The sequence below is a fragment of the Echiichthys vipera genome (genome assembly GCF_963691815.1).
Source record: "Echiichthys vipera genome assembly, chromosome: 3".
In the NCBI taxonomy this organism is placed as follows: Eukaryota; Metazoa; Chordata; class Actinopteri; order Perciformes; family Trachinidae; genus Echiichthys; species Echiichthys vipera.
This window is the reverse complement of record NC_139828.1, coordinates 21829547-21855952: the sequence shown is the minus strand read 5'-3', so window position 1 is coordinate 21855952 and position 26406 is coordinate 21829547. Positions and strand designations below refer to the sequence as shown.

At 40.2% G+C, this 26406-nt stretch overlaps 1 protein-coding gene across 1 annotated transcript; it reads right to left on the bottom strand.

Moving 5' to 3' along the window:
* Positions 1–10629: 10629 nt before the first annotated feature.
* Positions 10630–25409, bottom strand: lurap1 (leucine rich adaptor protein 1). Its single transcript, XM_083911462.1, has 2 exons — positions 25084–25409; positions 10630–12179 (listed from the first exon to the last, which is right to left on the bottom strand). The coding sequence occupies exons 1-2, from the start codon at positions 25294–25296 to the stop codon at positions 11298–11300; spliced, it is 1095 nt and encodes a 364-aa protein (XP_083767588.1). The 5' UTR covers positions 25297–25409; the 3' UTR covers positions 10630–11297.
* Between the last annotated feature and the right edge of the window lie 997 nt (positions 25410–26406).

Below are 26406 nucleotides of genomic sequence, written 5' to 3'. Positions count from 1 at the left end.
ACATGTTAATTCTAACGTATTCTTGTGTTATCGTGACAATTTAGCTGCTCTGCCAGGGAAAGACATACGTGTCAAAAGAAATGAAACATGAGCTCGGCAGATATGTCTGGTTTCCAGACTAGGTAGAGACCAAAAGCCGAGCTAAAAGAGGGAATGTTTGCCAGAAACACAACTCCAAGGTTACACAAACTGCTAACAAGCTCACAGTACCGAATTAAAAAGTGATAAAGTGTGTCTGTGTTGTATTTACAGTTTTCCACTTCCCCTAAGTGGCCCAAAAAGCTTTAAGATAGGACCTAATAAGGTGTTTTGACTTTATAATATATAAGTATGGGTTGGATAGTTCCAAATGTTCTTTGCTGAAAAAAGCTTTGAGGAATTGTTAGGTGTGCATTTAATGGATAAACTGTTATACCCAGATGACTTCATCATTTCTTTTGAGTCATGAGTTATTAAGAACAGAAACAAAAGACTTAAAAAAGAGTATTTAAAGCAACTTGCTCTAAATATTGACTGAAATGCTTTAGCAGACATTTTTGATTTTTTTACCCCTATACTTATGTATATATATATAATGTATAATTTATTTTTTTAAATTCCAAGGGATTTTGCTTTTCTAGGATCCAATGGGCTAAATTGGTAACCCCCCACCCCCACCACCCTCTCCCCCATACGTTGCAAGTCCACTGCCTTATGTTATTACAGACCATGAAGAAGCAGAAATCTGGCATCCCTGGATCGAAGTTCACAAAATCCATTTCATCTGCTTCAATAAAGTTCGATTTGGTGAGCTCATTCTCTCTCCGGTTTTAGTCCAGGCTTCTTTATCCACTCAATACTGCACCATGAAATGAAAACTAGAATGTGACTCACTCTGTAACAACTCACCTTTTCCACTCACACATTATTTCAAGAAATAATGATAGGATATGAAATGAGTATGAACACAGTTGAGATGTAAAAAAAGGTCACTCTTACACACTTACATGTTTGCAGTTCAGCTTCAACGTTGTCCTGTTGTCCATAAACGACGGATCTTACTCATGGTACAATAGTGCGGTTTCAGTGAGGACACCATGTTAGTCACATGATTGTAGAAGCTCATTCCTGTTCTCATGTCCGTGTGCGTGACACCATATTTGTTGACAACATTCCATGAGTTTTTGTTTTCCAACAATGTATAGTGTAGTCCAGTAGACTACGTATCTACCCGCATATGTCACTTAGCATCTTGTATTTCAAACTCCAACCTCCTATCATTATTTCAAGATGAATCAGTTTGAATCACATACATGATTTTACGTGTTTACTACTCTCTGTGGCGATATTCAGTCAAATGACAACACAAGGATAAAGAGGTCCTGATTCTTAGTTCCCTCTCACAACACACTGAGGCTGAGGGGAGGAGGGCCTGTGGTATTTTCCTTTCCAGTTTTGGAAGACTCAAACTATTTTGAATGGTTGCTGTCATGACATTGCGGGGTACTCACACAGATTAGTGGTACTGTGTGGCTGCAGTCTGTGGCTCATTATAACCATTAGCCTTAACCTGATTGGATGGCTGACAGAAACAAGGTCTTAAGAAGCAGATCTGTTTTCACTGGATCTGCACTGGGGGGACTATTCTTAAACTAATCATATCATCACTACCTGCCATTATACTACGTCACAATGGGGTCTAATCGCCAAAGACTTTTTACAATTCTCTTGTTGTTGATCATTCATCTTTATTCTTCAAAAAGTGTCTCCTGATTGAAATTATATGATAAGGTATTGACTATCAATTGACAGTAAGATGAAACCTGAACACCTTTTACGCTGTTATTGAAATAAGTGACTTTTTTACGTAGGATTTATGTTTTTCACCAAGCAAGTGTAATCTGTTCATCTATTTTAATCAAGCAACATTTCTCCGTATAATATTTTGACATTTTGGGAAATACTGTACATGAGAAGATCAATACCACACTAAAATCTGTCTGTCAAATATGAAGCTGGAACCAGGAGTAAGTTAACCTGACTCCGACTAGATTAATTTTGTTCTGTCTATAGCTCCACTCATCCATTTGGGATTGCTCCACATGGATGAGAGGATGTGCTACTTCAACCACTAACATCAGAACCAACGCTGACGCTGATGAGAGCAACGCAGGGAAAACCAAAACAGAACAGCCGACATCTTGGATATGGCCGCAGTACAGTCAGCGCAATGTCGGTAAATGATCAATGGAAGACTGTGCAAGGGAAATTTGCGGATAAAAGGCAACTTTGCGCACAGCAAACTTCCTCAATGCGAGCCGCCATTGTTGTCTGAATCAAAACAGTTGCTTCTCTGTTACATCACATCCATAAAACAATTAGACTTGTACATCTAATTAGTGTCAAACACAAACAGAAAGGTAAAATCAATCATTGTTGGTTTAAGAGGGAGTTATTTTCCAGTATCATTTCTTTGTAGTACTAACAGTTTTCATTTGCATCTAGTCTTTGTGCTATAAGCTAGTCTAATGGGTTGCTCAAGCTTCATAGTTACTGTAGCCTATAGAAAGAGGAGTGGTACCAATCTTCTCTAACTCTCAGCAAGAAAGCAAATATACCAATACCAAATCTTCTCTAACTCTCAGCAAGAAAGCAAATATAGTTTATTCCCGAAATGTCATTCTTCCTTTGTCCATGTTTTTTGTTTTCCATCACCCCTGTGTCTCTTCTGGGTCCTCCATCCTGTCTTGTAAGCAAAAAACCTTCCTCCTTCCCACTGTTTCACTGTGCTTTTACAGCCTGCCCACATTGTTTATGTGCACTCCATACACTTGCCACCCACTGTGGAAGAAAATACGCAAGTGGAAATAAAAATACCATTGGGGCTCTGAATAGAATGCAGGTTGAAGCTGTGGAATTTGCATAATCAGTAGATTAACGAGACAAGAGGAGATTGGAAGGACATGCAGCAAATGCTTGTTTGTGGCAGTGAAAGGCGCCCGAGTGGCGATTTGCAGCAATGCGCTTGATGTGATGAAAGAGATCATCTCAAGCATCATTACAGCGGGAAAAAAGTGTGTGTTAGGTTGAGGTAGGCATGATGTAGAGTTTTTGTCTCAGCTCGTTGCCCTTGGTTTGTATGTGAATGTGTTTCATGTTGTGGTAGAAATTGGACACCTTGGGTTCTTCAGCAAAGGTATTGTTGTAAGGGATTCTGTGGTCACACAGTGCTATTCCCAGATAGCACTGCTTCTCAGAAATCCCAGATCCCATACTTCTTCAGCAGGTCCTATATTCTCTGGAGCTCTTCACATCGCAACCACATCGTGGGGTTCCTGCGGGAGATGTACAAACAAGTTTAAATGAGTATGAACACAGTTGAGATGTAAAAAAAGGTCACTCTTACACACTTACAGGTTTGCAGTTCAGCTTCAATGTTGTCCTGTTCGCATAGATGAAGGATCTTACTCATGGTACAATAGTGCGGTTTCAGTGAGGACACCATGTTAGTCACATGATTGTAGAAGCTCATTCCTGTTTTCATGTCCGTGTGCGTGACACTATATTTGTTGACAACATTCCATGAGTTTTTGTTTTCCAACAATGTATAGTGTAGTCCAGTAGATTACGTATCTACCCACATATGTCAGTTAGCATCTGGTTTGTATATTTAGTGACACTGTTGAATGCTACTACGCCCATGTACCACTTTGTGACGTCATCCGTGATGAAACTTGTGTGTGACTGCGGAGTGCAGCACCATCCTTTTCTGATTGTGTTTCAAATTATTGGCATTTGAAACATAGTCCGGATTGTCTGGGGGCGGTCTTCAGGCTCTGTAGGGCTGATAGAGGAACAAATTGTAATCGGGATGTCTGTTTTGATGTTTTAATTGCATAGAACGCTCTCTTTGCCTTGCCTCTCAGGTCAGGTCAGTCACAGCTGTGTTGAAGCTGCATGTGTTGCTGATATTTAGGCCTAAAAATGTGTCTATTTTGTGTGTGTTCTAGTTGAACTGTGTCTAAATAGAATTTAAAGTTATTGTCATGACACACAGACCTTTTTGGAAATATAATTATGTTTGTCTTCTTTGGGTTGACTGTCAGGCCCCAGGTCTGACAGAACCTATGCAGGTGATCTACGTGCTGCTGTAGGCCATCCTTTTTAGGAGACATTAGTACCATAGTTATTTGGCTCAGATTTGTCAACATTTTTGCAAATTGGTGTGATCAATCCAAATACCTGGGAAAATGGCTGCAGCTAGGATAGTGTTGATAACTTTTAGGATAGCTAATTTAAATTCATTCTCCGAATATTTGATCATTTCACTCAAAATGGCATCAGCACCACAGGCCTTTCTGGCTTTAACTGCCAGTTAAAATGTGTTTCTCTACAGTCTTGCTTAGCATCAGCGTGTCTCATGGCTCCTTGTGGTTGTCGGTTGTAAAATGAAAGCCTCTGCTGCTGACACAGGCGTCAACAACGGCCGCAAACACTTAGTCTGCTTCAATTAGCAGAGCTGTGCATTATGAGACAAAACCACTGTCTCCCTGACTGTGAAAATCAATGGCTGACACTGACAACAGCCTTAAAACACGGCAGTCCATCATCTCAACATAGCAGCACTGCTCTGTTAAGTTTTTCTTGAAGTTGGGAAGACATTCAGTGGACTGTATTACTTATGAGAAAAGTTATAATGTGAAAATCTTATATAGAGTTTCTGCACTGCATCACCTGTCAATCAGTCAGTGTGGACAGATATTTTCTCATTTTCACTTAACTGTCGGTGTTTAGAGCAACAAATGTAAAAGCTTGCAAGAGTCTGTTTTCATTCATTATTTAAACGCTTCATATTATAACTCTCATGATAACCCACTATCTCACCATGTATGTAGGATTATGATTTTAATCATTTGAAATGTATTAGGAAAGGGAATTTGTATGTTCAGTTCCTGATAATCTATTTAATCCCAGAAATAATCCCAGAAATTTAGAAATAAAGGTTTACAGGATAAATTAATGTTTTATTTTTTTTATTTTTAATTATTATTATTTTTTTAAAGTTGACATCATTGTGAAACTATTACTTTTAGGTTGGGGGTAGGGTTCATGAAACTGCATACAGCAGGAGATAGAGTCTAAATACCACTGGTAGTGAAGATCTGAAGAACTAAAGCAGGAGGTGAAGGAGTGGGCACCCAGATAACGGCAACAAGATTATCAGTCGACAGAGGTCGTGTTGAAATCAACTTGCTGAAAGTGGACAGGGGAAACTCACAGTCAGCTTAAAGTGGACAAAAGAAGACAACCATGCTTAGCACTCCTCCCACTGATCCACATTTTAGCCTTGACAGCTGGGTGTCCTGGCTTTCACCCACCCAGAGGGCATCATCACACCCGTCCTCCTAACACCAACACCACCTTCTCACCCACACCCACGGCATCATCACCTCAATCTGTTAACCAGTTTATGTTATGATCTTCAGAAAAACAACCGAAACCCATCCCGTCATCCTCCCCTCCTTTATAATCCCGGCACAGTGGAGTGCCACAGTTTTCCAGCTGACAAAGGGGCCCAGGTTGTTGTTAGATTACACGAGGATGATACTATCGACCCCCCCACATTAGAGGAGGGCAGGGCCTGGCCTGGTACATGAAGAAAATTGGATTTATATTTCGAGCACACACTGGACACACACACACGATATGATTATAATAAAAAATAATAAAAATAGCTTGGATTTATATAGCACCTTTCATGGTATCCAAGGTTGCTTAACACGATAGAGATGAGAACGTGTGGGGCAAGGGGAGGTTAAGGAGAGTAGGTCATAGAGAAGAGGTTGAGGAGTATATCAGCAGATTTGAGAAGCACTTTTATAATAAAATACCACACCTTTTTGATTTGTGACCCTACAAAGGTGTGAGCATGTCAGGATTATGCATGTGAATGCGCAAAATGGATTCTGTAACTAACAAATATGTTTACCGTAATGGTGTTTGGTATTTACTTTCTTGTTCTCTTCTGCTTCCTGACACCAAGCTGATCCTGATTATGTTTTTTAAGTGACAGCAAAAGCTTTAGACAGGCTTGATACTTTCCTTCCATCATTGCTTTTTATCAAACAGCATACTATACTATTTTGGGAAATGGACATTGAGTGCTTTGAGTGCTAATGGATCTGCACTGATAACCCTGCGTGTGAGGGCTGGGCCAAGTATTGATTAGAAATCTACATAAGGTTTACTGAAAGCCCTCAGAGTAATTTACATTAAGAGGTCAGGAGAGAAAAAATCAGCTGCTGATCGAGAGACGATGTTGAGGTTTTTAAGTTTCTTTTTTCTCTTTTTCTCAAGGGAAATATTTGATACAGTCCAGAGGATAAAGATGCCAAAGTGCTCAATAGGATGTTTTCATGGGCAACATTGTCATCCAAATCAGCTCTTCCCCATTAGATGAGGAAATAAAAGCACAAGCAAAACACATTTAAAATAGCTTTAATCATTGGATAAGCTTGTATAATTTACATACTGCATAACATAATTCTCCACATTAGTGAACATAGTCAGTTATTTGTTAAACATTTCCACTTCACATAGAAAAAAATTACATCTTTCTCTGGACACATTGCATAACAAAATGATAAAAACGCATTGTACCATGAAAAAAAACAAAACAAAAAAAAACATCCCACTCAAGCAAGATATTGATTGGACTGATCCAGTGAACTGCAGTTGGTCTCTCTGTTTTTTATCTTCCAATCCTCTAGGCTTTGTGTTGCATAAGTAAAGTTTTGGACCCAGTTTAGATGCCAGTGTGAACTCAGTGGGGTTTATTTCAATTCACTTCCATTTCTTTGAGCAGTTTGTGATGTGAATAAAGAGAAACACACACGGGGATAAATAAGATTCAAGGAAAGGAAATGCTTAATGGCTCTCTTTGAGGAGCTGTCAGGTACCAAGAGAACCATCTCAGTCCTGGGAGTAATTGTGCTTGTGCATGTTTGTGTATGTATGAGAGGGAGAAAGAAAACAGCAGGACACCGGGAGTGGAAGCTTCCTTTTAGCTGCATGCTGTGTGCATCGGCAGTCAGCTCACTGTTTATCCCTTCATACTGCCTCCCGGGAGACACAACCTCTTTTAACTTCTCAAAAATGTCCAAAACCTGCAGAAAGAGAGCTCCTGACAGCATCTCAGTGTGGCTGAGCTCATAGAGTGTAAGTGTTGAGTGAAAGAAGATGTGACTTACGGTGTATTAATTGTTGTGCTGCCATATAAAAAATGCCCTAAATTGCTTAATTCGTGATATCTTGAGGAAAATAATTATCATCTCTGATGTAATTGTCTTTACCTCAGACAGATTGTGATTTCTGCTTCTCAAGAACTGTTGCGAGCCCAAATTGTGTCTTTGTTGAGGACAGAGAAATCTAAACTTTTTATTTCTATCGTTATAACAGAAACGTTTAAAGGGAGCGATGAACATTGTTGTGAGTCCTTAACTTTATACAAGACTTATTTGTATGCGCTAATACATGTTGAGCTGTCGAAGTGATACAACGCCTGTCTGACTGTTACTGTATTTCCTTGCTGATATTTGGCAGGTTATAATGACATGGGTACCACTTTCCGTGTTAAACATCATTTGATTGGTTATTATTCAGACACATGTTAGGATGCATCTTATCTCTTTAATCTCATCTGCCATCATTCAAACAGTACGGATGTACTGCCTCTAGCGCTGCAGTAAACATTGTTTTATGCCGCCACTAGAGCTGAACCCTGCTTGCTCTCATCGTCATGGCAACCGTGTGGCTATCCACTAGTCTATGTAATCATGTTGTTTGTCTTGCTGCCCAGAATAGCTGGAGAGTGCCTGGCACCTGAAGCCAAGGCACACACACCAAGCACTGGGCACCTGATAAATCCTGGACATCAAAAAAAGGATAGGGTGGAAGGGAGCGAGCCTGCTGGGTTGTGTTTACCTCCATAATCTCTAAAAAAAAATACTGGACAGCTCCGACTGAAAGGTGTTTTCCACAAGATTTCCAGTAACTTCCATTCTTATCCGTTTACACAGCAGCTACTATCCCTATTTAAAAAATAATCAAGCCGCAAGCGATTTCTCCTGGCACCTCGACTCCTTAAATCTCTGCCAATGAGCGGTTTTAAACCACATTCTAATTTTAAACTGGACGTGCAGTGAGAACACATGACATCTTGGGCTACTACAGTGTACCTTCAGAGAGACACACTATAGCTTGATGTAATGTGTTTTACAGGTTTGTTCCGGGCACTAAAATGTAGGGGGTTTTATTTTCCATATGGCTCGGCAAATTTGGAGAGAAAACCACAAACTAGCGGAGCAGACAGTGTCTTTGGCATGCAATGTTGCTTTACGGCCAACACATGTTAAAGAAGGGAAGGAGGTTTCAAATGACTTCATGTCTGTGACTGGATGATATACCATGGTTGAAAAATGTATTCAGCAATGGATTCATGCTTTCCTTTTTGTTTTCAAATAGATTTAGAGGGGGAAAGAAAAATATTTTTAAAATGTTCCAACTTGTCCAAGGGTTCAACATCCAGTTTGAGCACAGTTTTCCTTTCCTGTCTCCAGGACTGGCCAACAGTCGCTGTTTCTGTGGTGCCGGCTTTATGGTGCTGTCTCAAAGCGAGAGGGCATTGTGTGTGCATGATGTGTGTGCTGGCACAGACTGACCATTTCCATCAAACCAGTGTGGTGGAAAGTAGGATGAAAAGAAATGCAGGAGAAGGAGGAGAAGAAACACTTCAGTGGCTCAAACAAATAGAGATGCTGAGTTTAACATCTTACTGTAGCTGCCTTTAAAGATTTCTTTACAGTGAGACCTTGCAAAAAGTGGATTGAACGAAGATGGACCGGCTTTAGTTGCCTCTTCGGAAAAACACATTATATGCATTAATGTATATATAGAGTGGAAGCAGTCAACAACTCTTTTTGTGGAGTGAAAGAGCCAGATCTGAGCAACATCTGTTTTTTTAAACCCCTCTCCAGGAGGGTTAAGCTTTGGATTTCTTTGTATGTTGAAGCAGTGTACAAGCAGTAGGCAGTTTAAGGGGGGATGCCAACCCTCCTGTAAGCAAAAGGACCAAAATGCATGCCCTTAACCTGCAATACCCGCTCTCCATTCCCTAGTAACAGAGAGCGTGTAGAGGGTTTGGTTAGTTGAGTATGTTAGTCTACTCTGCCTGACTCCTTGGTACTTTATCTGAGGTTGTGCAAGTCAGATTGCACAGAATGTGCCGTACAATGTTTTTGAAAGGGGTACAGATGTGCACAAAATGACACCACGTATTTATTAAATTTTTTCAGAAGGTCATATGCCGGTAAGTTAGGAGCCAAACCTTTTGACAAAGTATACTGTCACATAAATTGTTATGTCTGGTTATGTAATATGTTCCCCTCCGTATATCAAATGTGTCACTCAACCCCCGCAGCATTAACTGCAGACTGGAAGGAGGTGTAGTAACACTGTGATGAATGAGCTGAAAACACTTGAAAACCTTTGGGACTCATCTGTTGTTATCCGAACCTGACAGGACAGCTGTGCTCGGGCAGGCAGTCGGCATCTGCCTCTCACACACACACACACACAACACACACACACACACACACACACACTCTCACACACACACACACACACACACACACACACACACACACACACACACACACACACACACACACACACACACACACACACACACACACATCCTCTCCCTGTCAGTAGTCTTGGAAACTCCTGAAGAACAGACAATAATATTAGATTTTCTGAGAAGAGGCTACTTACGTAAGCCACTAGAAAGGCTCTGAGAAATATTGCTTTCGTCTGATTGTGTTGTCTTCCACACATTTCTCATGATTTGACCAATAAAGCTTTCAGCACAGGGCATGCAATTCCCACCCAGCCAACATAACACATTTACCAGTCAACACTTACATGGCAAGAGCACACAGACTGGTTTGTCTAGCCATTTGTACACGCAAGCAATAGGCAAAGAAGAGGTCAAAATAAAGACAAAATAAGTATTTAAATAACCTCAGATTATCATAACAGCAGTGCAGTCATCTCAGAAGGTAAAGTACAGGCATATGTAGTTGAGGTTTACACCAATCAGGCACAACATTTGCGTACACAGGTTAAAAGTTAAAAAAAACAAAAAAAAAACAACATATCCAGCCTTATTCAGCCTACAACCAGTCACAACTAGTACCTGATGCACAGAGTAGCTGTATTGCGATTCAATGAATATATAATATTGCAGATGGTTGGTTAAGCACTGAAGGTATTTAGCTCCACAAGACACAAATGGACACATTATTTCTTAATGAGGGATACTTTTAGTGACCTCAGTCTTCTGTCATTTATTTTAACATCTTCTACTTTTTGTTTAGGCAGCTACAAGATTGGGGAGGAACACGCTCACAGATTTCAGCATTAGGTGTTTAATATTTATGTTTTGTTAAAACTTTATCAAGCAATACTATCTATAACCATCAAATGTTCAGTTATATTGTCATAGACAAAGTTTTTTTTTTATATAATACATTCAATTTCTTACTCAAACATGATAGGTTGATGAGGAAAAACTTTGGTTTTCTACTTACTTAAATGCAGTACAATCATCTCTATCAGTGCTGTAGTGGAGTTAAAGATCCACCACAGGACAAACAAAGTAATTAAGGAGAGTATTCCTGGGGGGTAGACATCTTTGTAGTTCCCTTGGGGGTTTATTATAGTTATAGTGTAAGAAGATATATGGTAGCTTATAGGTATTATTTTCTGAACGAGAAAGTCAAATCAAAATTCAAATCTTCAAATTTACATTGGTCAATGTACGATTTCAAGCAATCTCAAAATATGTTTCAGCTCTGTGGCAGGGCTTCTCACTGTGCTTTATGAAATTAAATAAAAGGGAATCAGGGAATAGAAAAAAAAAAGACCCTGAGAAAAACTATGACACAGGATTTTAAAATTGATTTTCCTAAGTTTGTGTGAAGCAGCCCAGTTTGACTGAATATGGTCAAAATCCTGAAATGTGCATCCACCTTAATACTGACATCAATGTTTTATATAAAGTTAGTGCAGTCACAGGACAAAATAAAAGTTATTCTTTGTCTTTCCAACCCAGTGTCTTTCAACAAGGAAAGCCTCACTATGTGCATTTCATAACAGCAGTTCACTCTTCTTCTTCTGTCCTTTAGTCATCTGGTCTTAACATGGTCTTTACTTTCTGATGAGTCCAACAGTGGCTTCAGTCCCCTCTGTTATTATCCTTACAAAAACGTCACATCTTCTTGCGACTGCACCCACCGCCAATGCGCATCGTACTCCAAATGCATTTTGCCATTCATTTTGCAGGAATCCAAGTCGATCTTTCCGTTTTTGTAAGGTTTAAGTTTGGGGCTCTGGCTGATTCCCAGTTTCTCATTGAGGCTGAAGCGGGTTGGGCTGCCTGTTTGTGTGACGCCATTAGCCTTGATGGCTTGTGTCTGGGTATCATCCTTAGAAATGGGGTTTCCTTTAACCGTCTCTGAAGCCTTCATCCAGACTGGAGTGACTTGTTTGGGGCCCTCACACTTGGCTGGGTGAGAGCTGACAGGAGCAGCTGGTTTCCCAGTTCCAGTCCCGCCAATTCCAGTGATAGCACTGGTAACCCCAGGCCATGGTCCACTTTTCACCTCCATCCCATTTCCAGCCACAGTTCCGTTTTCATTTGCCCCAGCCCGCATCCAACTTCCAGCCCCAGTACCAGACCTCACCCCTACCCCAGCTCCTATCCCAGCTGCTGTAACCGTGGCCCCGGGGCCTCCCCCTGTTCGGACCCCAGCAGTAGCCTCTGAGACCAGGGGCGTGGTGGAGCAGATGACTGACTCCGAGCTGGAGGGGCAGTACTCATCCATGTCATCCGCCAGGGTGTCCAGGTAGCTGCCGATGGAGATGTTGTCCAGCTTGTCGTTGGGGTCCTGCAGGCTGCTCCAGGAACCTCTCCAGGAGGTGTCTGGGCCCTCGCCCAGGCTGTACTGGCTGCTGGTTAGGCTGCTGCAGTGGCTCGTCAGCGTACTGCGCTCCTCCAGCAGCCATTTAACTGCCTCGATGCCTTCATGGACCGCCAACAACTGCTGCAAGATCTTTACATCCACCGAGCGCAGGTGGGCCTGCAGAGAAATAAAAAAGGAGAGATATGGTTAGAGTTACAAAGTTTATGACTATTTTCATTGCGTTCATGTTTTGATAGCTTGCAAAACTTTATATATGAGAACCAGACAAACTATAAACCTGGGGAACCACCAGGACTCTGCAGATATTTATTTTAAGCATTCAGCTTTGGCTCCACAGGCGAGTGCAAACACAATTATAGCTATTAAACTTTTGCAGATTACCATAATTGGAAGTAAAGTATAACAGAAGCTGTTGGGTCGAGGATATGCAGCAACCATTCTTGTCAAGGTAAAGGTGGAGGGGGAAAACTTAGAGATGGAAAAAAAGAAAACAGAATGAGGGACAAACCTGAGAGAGTTTGAAGAAGTGGGGGAATAAGCTCTTTAAAAGTGTTAACAGGGACATTTGACCAAAACTAACTGTAAGAGCTGTTGAGAGGTGGACATCTGACAGGGAAAAGTATGACACATTGAAAAGAAAATCAAGAAATTAATGTCTAAATGAATGTAAATGTACTTGAATTTAGTCATGATGTCATCTGGTATAAAAAATAAAGTAATAATTAATCAGCCACTGGTGTCTTTTAATATGATGTATATATGTGTATGTGTATGTGTGTGTGTGTGCATGTGTGTGTGAGTTGGAGGTTGAAAATGCTAAATGACGAAGAAGAGAAAAAAGAGGACTGGGGTCATGGAAAATTCCTCCACAGCAGACCTCTGCTAATGTGTTCTGAGGTGAAGAGGTGATATATGGCACTGACATTCAAAGCTATCCACCCCTCTCTGCGGATAACCAACCAAACTTAAGCCTTTAGCCTTTCAGTACCTCAGTTTCTAATTTTTTTTTCTTTATTGCATTATCTGTCTTTCACAGTGGCCCCACAGAATACATCTCTTTTTATGTAGTCATACATCAAAATGAATAGTTTATAAACAGTGAATATATTACAATACCATGTTTGCCTTTTTTGTCTCCCAGAATTACAGCTAATTTCAGACAGGTTTCATACACAAACACACACCACTATATATATATATATATTTACATTTAATATAACCTGTAGTTTAATGGTATTCCTAATTACAACAATACATATATTTTACTTTGATGAAGTAGTCAGATTTTTTACTGAAGTAAAAGTACCAATATCATACTGCAACTATCTGTTACAACTAAAAGTCTTAACAACAAAATGAGTTAAAGTAACCAAATTATTAAAAGTACTTAATGCAGGACACTGCCCCACATGAGTGTATTATGTATGTATATAAAATTACATTATTAATGCTGCTGCATTATAAACTGTTGGGTACTTAACTTTTGTAAATATTGATGGGATGAAATAACTGTGGCGACAGTCATAACAGTCAGAAAAAATATACTAACATCGCATGTTCATACACAAACTTTAAAATGTATATTGTAAAGCACAACCGTATGTATATGATATTTAGAGATTGCGTATTTGTGTTATTGTGTTTTCATTATGCCAAACCCACTTGTTTAGTTAAATATGTAGAAGTGTTATGTAGAAGTGCAGGGACCTTAAGACCTCTGCTCTCTGACCTTTAGGAGTCTTTGTGACCCTTCAAATTATGTCAATAACACAGTGGAGATGGACATTGATTCTTCCAACCTGCCACGTTATTTATCTCTTGATCCTGCATAATGTTGGCATTGATGGTTATGCCTCCAGTGGAGCGATTCATCATCGTCCGTATGGTTTTTCTGTCATGATCCTACAACAAAAAGCCTCTCCCTGTGAGTGTGTTGGAGAGTCTTCCATCTACAAGGAAACTGTATGTAGAGGAAAGAATATGTCTTATACATCATGTCTTTGTGTAGGAGGTGGCTGACCTTTGTTTAAACCACTGAGCACTGCTGGCTGTAAGGTAAAGCTTCTGAAGCACATTCAGTGCCATCCCCTCATCTTTCTCAGTAGTCCAGCTGTGGTTAAATACTCAGCTGTGGGTGATTTAGATCAGTGGTTTCATGAACAATACTTTTACCTTTACAAGCCTTTAAAAATCCTTCAAATGATACAACCTCAGAAAGAAAAAGTCCTCCTTTGGTCAAGGGGTCACAAGCAGCTTAATTTTAAGAAGTTGAAATCCACAGTGGTTTGGAACAATCAGTTTAGATAATACTTCATCCATACCAAATCCCCAGCACATCGACATCCTGGTTGATCCAATATGGAAGTGCCATAAACTGCAGTTCTCCGAGTGGCCAATAGGGTAGTTGGCACAATAGAGCAATTTTTCACTGACCGTTAAATTCAAAGACCATTGAATGTGCAATAGGCCGTATTCACAGCATAATCAAACCTATTTAAGGCCTGGTACAAAAAAACACTCCAGTCTGTATGTTTAGATCATATCTCCATGACAACACTGAGGGGGGTGAAAACTTTTGTACCTTGCTAGTTCTTATTTTATTGGGGGTTAAAGTTTATGAATAATTAGGGGCGCTGCCTCTTGAGTGAAAGCTAGCTGCTGGCCCTCACTACTCCGCGGACAGACGTATCTCCCTCTCCCCAGCGTCACATACATGGCCTTTTTTGGTAAGAGGAAATGAGGCGGAGTCAAAGTCTGAAAAGATGGCGACTCACGTAGGCGAGTAAAATTGAATCAAGCTGAGACAACGGACCTCGACAGGTATGCTATGTCAATTTTTTTTACAGTCTATGATCCATACGTTGAATATGGGCAGCAGGTTGACCAAACCTAAATATAACCACCCAAGCATGATTTTAATTTTAACCAAATAGCGAATGGGGACCAGCTTTCTCAAGCTAAATCCTTGTTTTCAGACCACACCCCAACACTGCATGTTGGCACTTACCTTAATCTATCCCTCTATCTTGTGCCCAAGTTGATAAATACAGGAACACACACAGGCATACACATATCATCTAAGAGAGGAGATACCTGGATAGAAGCAGAAAGGAATGAGCTGTGTGGTCAATGTGGGGCAGATCTGCTGATGCCAAAGTCACACTGTAGACAAAATTACGACTGACAGACACAGCTCTGAGAACACGAGATGAAGGACAAAGAAATAAAGAGAGTGACATAAAAGGGGAAAAACATAGAATAGTAGGTATATATATAAATATCTATCTCTCTATCTGCTTATTCATTCCATATGTCCACCTCGACTGTACATGCAACACAAAAGCACACATTGCAGTGAGGGGCTGCCAAAGTGTGTGTGTGTGTGTGTGTGTGTGTGTGTGTGTGTGTGTGTGTGTGTGTGTGTGTGTGTGTGTGTGTGTATGTGTGTGTGTGTGTGTGTGTGTGTGTGTGTGTGTGTGTGTGTGTGTGGGGCTGTAAACAGGCTGGCGTCCTGGGGCACAGTCTAACATTTGGTGTGGGGTTCAGGCTTGAGGTTTGAGGGTTTTTTTTAGGCTGGCAGAGACTGAGCGCTAATGAGGGTGGCAGTAAAAGTAGCTCCATGCCTGTCAGCACTGAGGTGGCACAATGCTAACGAAGTTGAGTGCTCCAACAGTGCTCTCACACTTCGTTTCACTCATCCGTCTGTAGTGGGAATGCTGCCTTTTATTTCATATTTTATATTTAGTAAAAACAGTTGTGATGTAAGTGTATCCTACCCAAACCAACTTTATTTGTATCAGCAATAACATGTAGACCTACATCCAAAATACAGTAGTAGCAGTAAAACATGAACGTAAAAGGAAATTATGGAATAGGTAGAGCTGAGTCCCTAAGTCAATTCATTAATAGACAATTCATCAGCAACCATTTTTGATGACTGATTAATCATTTAAGCCATTTTAAAATTAAAATGCCAAACATTCCCTGTAGTGGTGCAACAGGTTCACGTGAATGGCACATGTTTAATCTCTTTTATATACAGTCTATGGTTTAATTCCAACACAAAACAACCAGTGTAGCAGTGTGGCAATGTGGCAGTGTGGCAGCATGGTGAGCAGAGCAGAAGAACCCGAGAAGCCCCCAGCATCACTTACCGTAAGTCACCAGGGATAGGAACACTTTGTTTTACCTGTACACCAGAATGATGGAGTAGGACATGAAGGGTGGTGGACAGAACGGTCATGGTGTGTCGGCACTGTGGTACCAGAAAGTCCTACAGGCACAGTAACACATCGAGCATGTGCCTGTAGGACTTTCTTTGAAAAATATTTCATGCTGTATTTTCTGCAATTTTCAGTCTGCCAGAAAATGTATCCCCTCTTTAAAACACACTAATGATGTCCAACCATCAATTTTGCACATATTTCAGATCATCACTAGTAATGTTGGTTAATATGGACAAGTTTCTTCTTACCGAGCAAAAGTTATCACATATTCTTCCTTTAATTATACAATGGAGTCAAATGGACTCGAGATAGAGAGGACCCACTTGAATGAAAAACACCAGTCAGGTTGAGAGCAGGGCGGAAGTCTAGGACTGAAACACACATTAATCATCTTTTCTCATTTTTGTGCCGCCAGTACATGGCCAAACAGATTTCAGTTTTCCTGCTTAGGCGTGAGGCCAATCATCTCCTGGCTGATCCATAGGAAAGCTCATTTTCCTGCCTTTTATATCTGATACATAACTGTGTGTGTGTGTGTGTGTGTGTGTGTGTGTGTGTGTGTGTGTGTGTGTGTGTGTGTGTGAGTGTGTCTGTGTGTGTGTGTGTGTGTGTGTGTGTGTGTGTGTGTGTGTGTGTGTGTGTGTGTGTGTGTGTGTGTGTGTGTGTGTGTGTGTGTGTGTGTGTGTGTGTGTGTGTGTGTGTGTGTGATTTCCTGCAGGAGTCATCTCAAAGGATCGATAAAGAGAAGTCTAAGTCTAGGTCTATCAAGTGAAGCAATGCAGATAAATATATTATCAATGTTTTAATTAATTTTCAGGTGAGCATGAGTGTATCAAACTAAATATATTATACATTTGAGTCACGTAAATAAGTCTTAAATCAAATAAATGATCAACTGAATGGTAAATGCTTACAGTTGGATAATTGTGTAACTGGATGAGTCATTTACAAAGTTCAAGAAAGAAGAAATGTGAAGATTTGGCTGCTTCTCTAGTTTGTGTCTCTCTCTTTATTTTGGGACCAGGTAACAGGTATAGGCCATTATCTTTTTCAGTCAATTTATTGAAAGTAGTTATATGGGTGCCCTGTGATAGACTGGCGTCCTGTCCAGGGTGTACTCCGCCTCACGCCCGATGTCAAAGGTGAAGGTTGAAGGTGGATGGATGGATGGTTATATGTGTGTATGTGCATTCACTGAGCTTCAGGGAAAACCCTCAGCCCTGAATACAGACAGTTATGTCTGATGGTAACACTTCAGTGATCTCCTGTGCATGAGGGAATTAACATTAACTGACATATTTCTATGTAGGGAGCACAGAGGGGCAAGCGTTTTTGATAGAGACATCAGGCTGGCATTAAGGGTATCAACAACGGATGATGAGAGACAGCTTCTACATCTATCTCTCTCTAACTAGAAAGAACCACTGAAACCCTGAATGTGCCACGACTTTCTAACACATCCCTCAACAGCTTCACACTGAGAAAATTGTCGGAAAGTTTACAATTATAGATATGTTGTTGGACAATAACTTGTAATAAAGCAGAATTATCCTAGGAGTTTGATTTTAGATGTTATGGTAGGCCAGCTTCCCTCATCATTATGCAAAACAAAGCAGCAAGATAAATCTGGTCAGCTCATGCTCTTTCCTGGGGGAATGTTAAGTGTAAGAATGTATTTCCAATGATGCATTGACAGATTTACTGTCTAAACACAGATATTCAGTTTTGATACGGTACACTGCATATCCACAGTTGAAGCATGATCTCTGACGCAGACACTCCCATGCTACCTAACAGACTGCTGAATCACTTCGAGCAGAGATAGCACAAGCACACATTCGCTCTCTCGTTCACCAGCAAAATAAACACCCGTCTCTCTCCCATGTCCTCTAGTGTCACTGTCTGTCGTTTCACCTCCCCACTTTAACTCTGCAGACAGACGGTGTCCTTGCAGAGTCCCTACAGTCTCAATACACAGCAGAAGGTCTCCCTGTAAACCTCCAACTGCTCCATCTGTCTATGTTCACCTTTGAATAATTTCTGTATTTGACTGATCAAAGCCCCCTCTTTTGTTCTGTTTTTCCTTTTCAGTCTATCCAGCATACATGGTTTGGATCGCAACATGCAGGATTTTATCGCACAGTACGAGTCAGACAAAATGAAAGAATATGTTTCACAAAATGGAAATACCACCTGTAAAAAATTCTACCACATTTTCACAGGTAATAGCTTTAAATTTTTGATTTTCACTTCAATTCTTCAGCGCTGGAAATTTCAACATAAGAAGTAGTATATAAGAAGTAGCTATTTTCTGTCTATTTTCATGAAAAAATGTAGTCAACACATAAGTTACGACATATTCTAACAATAAATGGTAAATTGTTATTCCTTTGGTTTTGGTTTTCCTGTGGTGTATGGAGATTTTTAATACACATTGGTTTTTTTGTTACATTCTTGGAGATTTTTATGTATAATGCGTTTATTTTTTGTCACAATATATTTCAAGTTGTATTATTGCTCACTGTGCACATATAGAATATACCGTACATTAAGATGATTTGACATGCTTTTACATTATTATCAATTTAACACAGAACACACAATTAAAGGATGTTGCAGATAACCCCAGGTTAAAAAATAGGCTCAGTAAGGTGAAGTAAGATGAAAGGGGATCGGCCCCAGGAAGTGGAAAATTACAGAGTAGAGAGGATTCTTTTATCAGGGAACTCGCAGCTCATTTGGGGGAATCGTGTGTCCAGAGGACTCAGCCCCTGCACCAACTGTGAACAAAACAGTGTGTGAGAGAGTGATAGATGGTCCAAAGTCTAAACCAGGGACCGCCTAAGCAGGATTCTTAACCAATAACAAATAGGCAGGACTGCTTTCGCGTTTAAAACTCAGCCCTTTTTCTTGAATTCATTGGTTGAGGCAGCAGTTTAGGCTGACTGCGATTTCTGAAGCTAGAGAGAGGCCTTGTTGTTTTAATAATAAACTTTTTATACCTTGAGCAGTAGTTTGGCTTTCCTTAAGAAAAATGAGCACCCCAAGTGTGAGTGAGGAAAAACATGTCCCTGAGAAATGATATCCTATGGTATCCTTCACTTCGACATGCAACCAGGAACCGGGGATCTCACCTACTGTAGAACCTTATGATTGAAGGACAACCACTCTACCTCCTGAGCCACAGCCGCCCCAGACATTGGCTTGTTGCAACTGCAGCTCATTAAATGTTTTTTGTTATGTTGAGGCACTTACAGCTTAGATCATGGCCTTGGTTTATTAGCAAAATATGTCACAAGCACAAGACTGTCACCTTTATTACCATTTAACTGATCTTTCCCTATCATTAACCTCAGTACCTTCACCCACCTTCTATAACGTCCTTACAAATCGCATGGGGATAAAAAAACGTAACCCTTTATTCACTCAAGTTAATGCTGCCTGTAAACATAATCCAGCAGCAATTATGTTTCCTATTAAAACATATTAAATGTTAAATATGAATTAGTAGTAGTAGGCTTAGTTCAAAACAAAAGATTATGGCTGAATAAACGGTCGGATCATTAGTCAATAATTGAATTAGACAAAGTCTTTGAGGGGACAGCCAGTAGGCAGATAGTGAAAGAAGACTGAGATTAAATAGACTAGATTTGGATTCCCTACAGCTCAGTTCTGCGCTCAACGCTGACTTGGCAATGTCATTCATCTGCCCAGAGGTGGAAGACAGAGAGCGACAGGGAGAGCAACAGAAAGAGGGACAAGCAGACACAAAGAAACAGGAATAATGGCATACCTCGAGCAAAAACACAGCATTCATCTCTCTAACTTTGACTGCTGAAATACAGGTACTGATGCAGCAGTGTGTTTGTGTGTGTGTGTGTGTGTGTGTTTGTGTGTGTGTGTGTGTGTGTGTGTGTGTGTGTGTGTGTGTGTGTGTGTGTGTGTGTGTGTGTGTGTGTGTGTGTGTGTGCGTGTGTGGCTGACTGCCAGTCTCGTCTGGTGTTCAAGGAGTGCCTCTGTATCTGTTTAGATCAGGGGAGACTTGTCTTCCATTAGACAGCTGGAGACAACTGCACAAGACTGAAGCTGTAAAACTGCCCCCACAGAGATGAACAGCAACGTTAAAATCATTAACAACATTTATGTGACTTCAGCTCACAGTCCTGTTAAATGTCCCCTACCTACATGCACTTGTATCATATTCGATCAACGCTGCTTATTTAAGTTTGATCAGAGTTCATGAGCAGTCATTGACACTGCACCAGAGACTCCTCAACTGTGTTTGGTTGTGGGCCAGGTGCAGTGGAATAGCAGATGCCATTAGGAGCAGTCAGGGAGCAAGATAGAGGTCCTGTGTCCTGTCAGGATATAGGGGCAGTTTCAGCAAATACAAAAAAAAGTGTTTTTCATAGAAAGTTGCCAACTTCAGCTCTAAAGGCATCCTGTAGGGTTTTCTTATGAATAAACATTTCAGTGGCTGTATCCTTGAGGTCTGACAAATGTGTTTTTATGCTGTTTTATTTCTAAACTAGCACTGTGAGCATTCATGACTTATTTTTGCTTTTTGCCTTTGCATTGTTTCCTGGTGGTACCACTCAATGTTTGATCAATGAAATCGTGTGTGAAACCATTGTCAAGAATGTGGTGTTACATCACCACAAGCATTGCTGATGGTCAACTCCACAGAAAAATGTCCGACATCTTCATCGTGTTCATCTTTTCAACAGGGAGAAAAGAAAACATCTAGTTTAGTTATGCATGCATGTGTGTGTACATGTGAGCTTTTCCATGCAGCATTACTCTGCACTACTGCACATCTTACTAAGCAGATTCCTGATGAAAGTGCAACACTCACAACTCTTCTTCTGCTCTCCCATTACGCTACACCACTCTCATAGATGAATGGAGCACACACACACACACACACACACACACACACACACACACACACACAGAGGAGAGCGTCCCGGCTCTGTGCTGGAAGTTTCACTCCCCTTCAGTTAGGAAGAGTTTTTATCACTTTTCTCTCAGTCCTCCCTTTTTTGCAGCAGACCTGATTAATAGCTAAAACTGTTAACAAATCAGTCTGGCGCTCTACTCTTGACAGATTTATAGAAACTCTCTGGATGCTTTGTGAATCCAAACTGGGCACGTTGGTCAACTATACACTTGGGAACTGGCTGACATCGTTGTCCGCAGTTAATTTGTATTTAACAGTTACATTTTGATGGACGAATAATTTTATCATTCCCTATTAAATTACTTGGTTGATGGAAAGTTCGGGGACTATATATCAGCCTGTTAGACAAAAAACTTGGAGGGTGATGCACTGAATCGATCCAAATTGACACCACAAATATCATATTCAGAAATATTTCTTCTTCTAACTGTAATTTATATATAATGGACCTGCTTGTCATCATGGTGCCAGCAGCGGTTGATAAGGGATTTGTAATAAGACTGTAAAGGCTCAGACTACAGTCATGAATGTTGATGGTGTGGAGATGCTTGAAGAATGGATGGGGAGATTGAATGAGGTGGAAACACTTAAATGTATTTTTTAGAAAGCATTGCTGGAGGCGAAAAACTGATAGAGAGTAGATGCAGTAAAGGCTGACAAACACACATTTTACTTGACGTTGTGGTTCCAGCCCCTGCTTCTTTTACTATCAATGAAACATCCAACAACCAAAAAGTAAAGAATAAAAAGAATGGATCAGAGGAGTCAAATGCATTATTTTAAATATAATGTAATATTAATTAATAATGTTTATTTTATGAAATGATAAATTGTTACTTTACAAAAAAGTTTTATAGAATTATTTTAATGAGTTTAATCCTATGATAATGCGCAATATTAAATCAATGTATCACCATATCATTTAATAATGTAGCATATGCATGACATGAACTTTATATGCCCCATGCTGGTGTAGTACGGACTCATTTTAAAGTCCATGTGTAAACTGTGATAGATTACACATTTAATATTAAGCGAAAAGATCTAAATTCAATATATTTAAAATATGGCCAAGTATCAATACATATAGTAAATATATCGATAAGCCCACATTCCTAAAGTGCAACTGATAATGTTTCGTCAGGAAGTGTTTAGTTACAGTGGCCAGAGCCCAATTTCCTCTTTAGGCCTCTCCAGACTTGCAAAGTGCATCTGGACTGGCAGCATCACTGACGTTGCTACAATAAGTTTATATTTCTGACATGTGGCCAAACCGATAATGTGTTTTAGATATTTGAATATAACCGACATGTTTTGGAGCGACTTTCTCAGAAGACAGCTTTCTTTGTTAGGGAGTCTGGTGGCAGCACATGTGCTCTGTGTCACAACCACAGGAATGTATGACTTACATGATCATAGAGCGGGAGACAAAACAACAGTAGAGTGGTGGATTATTGCTCCAGATCTCCACTGTTTGGTGGAGGAGGAGGGGTCCATGTAAACAAGTAGAAGTGATATTTATTTAATAAATACAACAAACTGACCTCTGTTCAGTAGTTTGTCGTCAAAAAAGAACAGCTTTTCACATTTCAAACGAACGCAACTAAAATATATTTCAGAGGGATAATGTATCAATATATCACAGCAAAACTAAGTCAAAATTAAGTATGTAGAGCAACAAAATGGTGTTATAGGAGATAAAAGACACAAATTTATATGAACGGTGTGATTGCAGTGTAATTCATCTGACAATAGATAGACATTGAATTCGTCAGATTTCTGCAGGCTGTTGGTGGTCACCTGATTTCCTAGCAACCCCAGACATCTGCAGTTGTTGGCGTGGTAAAGAGCAGCTTGAATTACTGAGTATGAGGAGTCTTCAAATGATAGTCCACTCCATGTATCACTGATGCATTTACAGTAACTATATACAGTATAGTAACAGTAACTAAATATTCTTAATTATTGTTAAATAAAGACGCATGACAGTAATACTATTACTAAATTACTATATACTGTATATACTGTATAATATAGTACTGTTTCGAAACATTGTTTTATTATGACACTTACTGCAATAAATTTTGGGGAATATGCTTGTTAACAGTAATTTATTTCCAAGAGTGAGATGAGATCGATACCACTTATGTACCACTCTGTCTCCACCTGGTTGCCTGGCAACAAGACTCTAAGAAGTCGCTACTCCCAAAAGTCTGGCACATGACCACCCATAAAATGTGTCTTGCAAGTTGGTTAAGGTTAGGCATTGCACTTGAATGGTCATGGTTAGTATAAGTGAAGACTTTCTGTGAGTGTATGCAAATTTACAGTTACCATCTAGGCAAAACTACACTGTTTTTCGACTTTTACACAAACAATACATATGGAGTTAATTAGTGTGCCATAGAGATGGTGGTACATATATTATCACCCTTGGACAGAGCCAGTCTAGCTATTTCCCCCTGTTTCCAGACTTGATGCTAAGCTAAGCTAATGAGCCTCTGGTTTTAGCAACATATTTACCATACAGAATTTACATTGGTAGCAGATCAATCCTGTAATTTAACACCGTTTCTCAATACCAAGCATTCCAAGTTCGGACTTGAGCTTAGAAGTTTAGACTTGGCAGGTTCCACTCGGGAGTCCAAACTCCGGAGGACGAGAGGATGCAGTATGACCGTTAAAATGCAATGCATTCTGGGATACCTGGCTGTCCGAAGTCCACACTAGTCACCTCCAATGCATCCTCAACAAAATGGGCAGAGCAAGTCACATCCGGGCATTTGGACTGTACTTGGCGAGATGCGGACTATTGAATTGGAACAGAACTTGGGCTGCGACTGATGACGTTTCACAAGTCCATTAGAACACAAGTACAGACAAGAACGCAGATTGAGAAACGGAATAACCCTCGGCAGGAAAGTTTATTAACCCACACTGGGAGTCCCGACATTAATATTGGTACCACTATAAAGAACTGTAAACACAAAGAAGTAACTAAGAAAAAACATTGGTTCCAATTAGAGTTACACTGATAAATCAACAAGCCCATATAGCTTATTGCAGACAAATCAGTACTGATGCCAGACTAAGTCGAAGTATTTAAGAAGCAGAGTCACACATTTGTCCACCAGAGAGCACTTTCAAGTGGATTTGTCTGCAAATGTAAAATGTTCCTGCTCATAGCTTCGTCACTATTCTTTGAAAAAAAAATATATATAAGGGATTGGTATCAAGATTGTTTGTTTATATTGGGTGTAATAAAGGAATTACTATTGGCTGAAATATTGCTATCGTGTTTGCACATTAACTAAACATAAAATACTGAGATCTCGTGTATTTTGTAATCATGGTTAACATGAAATGATTTAAAGGTCAAAAATATATAGCCAAGGCCTACTGGATATTCAATCACTACCCCTGCATTGAATTGAATTGAATTGAATTGAATTGAATTGAACTGCATTTTATAATTAGCCCATTAGAATTTTCTTTTCTTTTTTTTCTTTTTCACATAATTCATCTTGATGTGTTTTGATAATGGTTTGTATGTTAATAATCTATACTGCATTCTGTGCTGCATAATGTTTAACCATCCCCGAGACATCATGATGATCTGCTGAGTAATCTTTATATATTCACAACAACAGAGTCCAGTGGAGGGGAGCTGACTGGCTCAAATTCTCAATCAATATGACGTCTTAATACGGTGTTGACTTCAATTAATATCACATACTGGAAAACAAGAGTCTCAGCCACACGTGCAACAGCCTGTGCCACCGCGCGCGCACGCACACACACACAAACACGCGCGCGCACACACACACACACACACACACACACACACACAAACCGTCGTCTAAAGCACTCTTACCATCTCCATCTTCAATTTCCTGATCTTTTCATCCAAACTCTTCTTCCCCGTCTCATAACTGGTGTCCTGCGCGGTGGCCAGTTTGGCGTCTCCCCGGTGAGAGGAGCCCTCTTCCCGCATCCACCTGAGCAAACCCTCGGGAGTCTTCCGGCCAATTTTCACCTCTATGTCTCTCAGATCTGGGACGGTCTCGCTGGCAGTGCTTTCATCCATCGCGTCTGCGTTTTTCAAGCGAAAAGATCCGCAAGATTACGTCCTTATCGTTTCTTTAAATTGTTCGCCTGTCAAGCAACTGCAGTCACTTCCTAAAGGTTTGTCGGGCATCCTATGCGACTCCAGCTGAGTTGGACTGCGCCAGGAGAGAAAAACAACCTGACAGCATCAACACGAGAGCGGGTTGGTTATTCCAGGAGAATAATGCTTAGAGAAATTCTTAATTGTGCTGTATTGTCATCTGATGTCAAACTGATGAGGATGTCACTAAACAAACTGATGATCATCAAGTGAAAACCAAAAAAAAATCCTCGCATTTTCTGTTTATCTGTGTTGATTTGTTTCCTAAATAGCCCACAGCATGATCTCTGAAGTCCAGTGTCCGGGGTGTGAGCGCTGCAGGCCGGTGATGTGTCTGGTTGGAGATCCCTACCCTGGGCTACATTGCGCAGATTCCACCTGCATGATGACAGCGACCAGCAGCCGCAGAGTGGGACGGAGAGGAGACACCAGATTGTCAAACCCACTACAGTGACATCATACCGCCTCTGGTGCTTCTTTCAAAATAAAACACGCATAAAGGAAAACGGTGGAGTTTTGTGTAAACTACCAAAATAAAACATCTTCCCATCAGAACTGAACTGTTGACTTACAAATATACAATGTAACTAAGACATTAACTTTAGTACAGTAGGCCCACTCAAGCACACATCTCAGATATACTTGTGTCCTCACAGTGATGGAATTGGGCCCACCCAGATTTTCCACTGTAAAAGTTGCAATACGTCTACCATGGTGTAGGCACACTACTTTCTGCTTTAAGTAAGAGTCCTGCATTCAAAATGTTACTCAAGTAAAAAAATAATTAGCATCAAAATATACCATAAAGTACCAAAAGTAAAAGTAGGCTACTGGTTTGGCCCATTTCAGAATAATATATATCATTTGATTTGAATTATTTATAGAGAAAAGTCGACCTCATGTATCATTTTACATTTTTTAGACTCATTTGAATTACTTTACTGCTATGTAGCTTAATCTGAAATAGTATATTATATTTGATTTGATGATTACGTTTTAATAATCTGAATCTGTAAAGTAACAATCAAC

Bases quoted from the DNA above. Each gene is read 5' to 3' on its own strand.
- lurap1 (XM_083911462.1), bottom strand. From the start codon at position 25,296: ATGGATGAAAGCACTGCCAGCGAGACCGTCCCAGATCTGAGAGACATA. The intron at 12,180-25,083 runs GTAAGAGTGCTT...ATTTCTCTGCAG, and splicing joins GGAAATTGAAGATGGAGATG to GCCCACCTGCGCTCGGTGGA.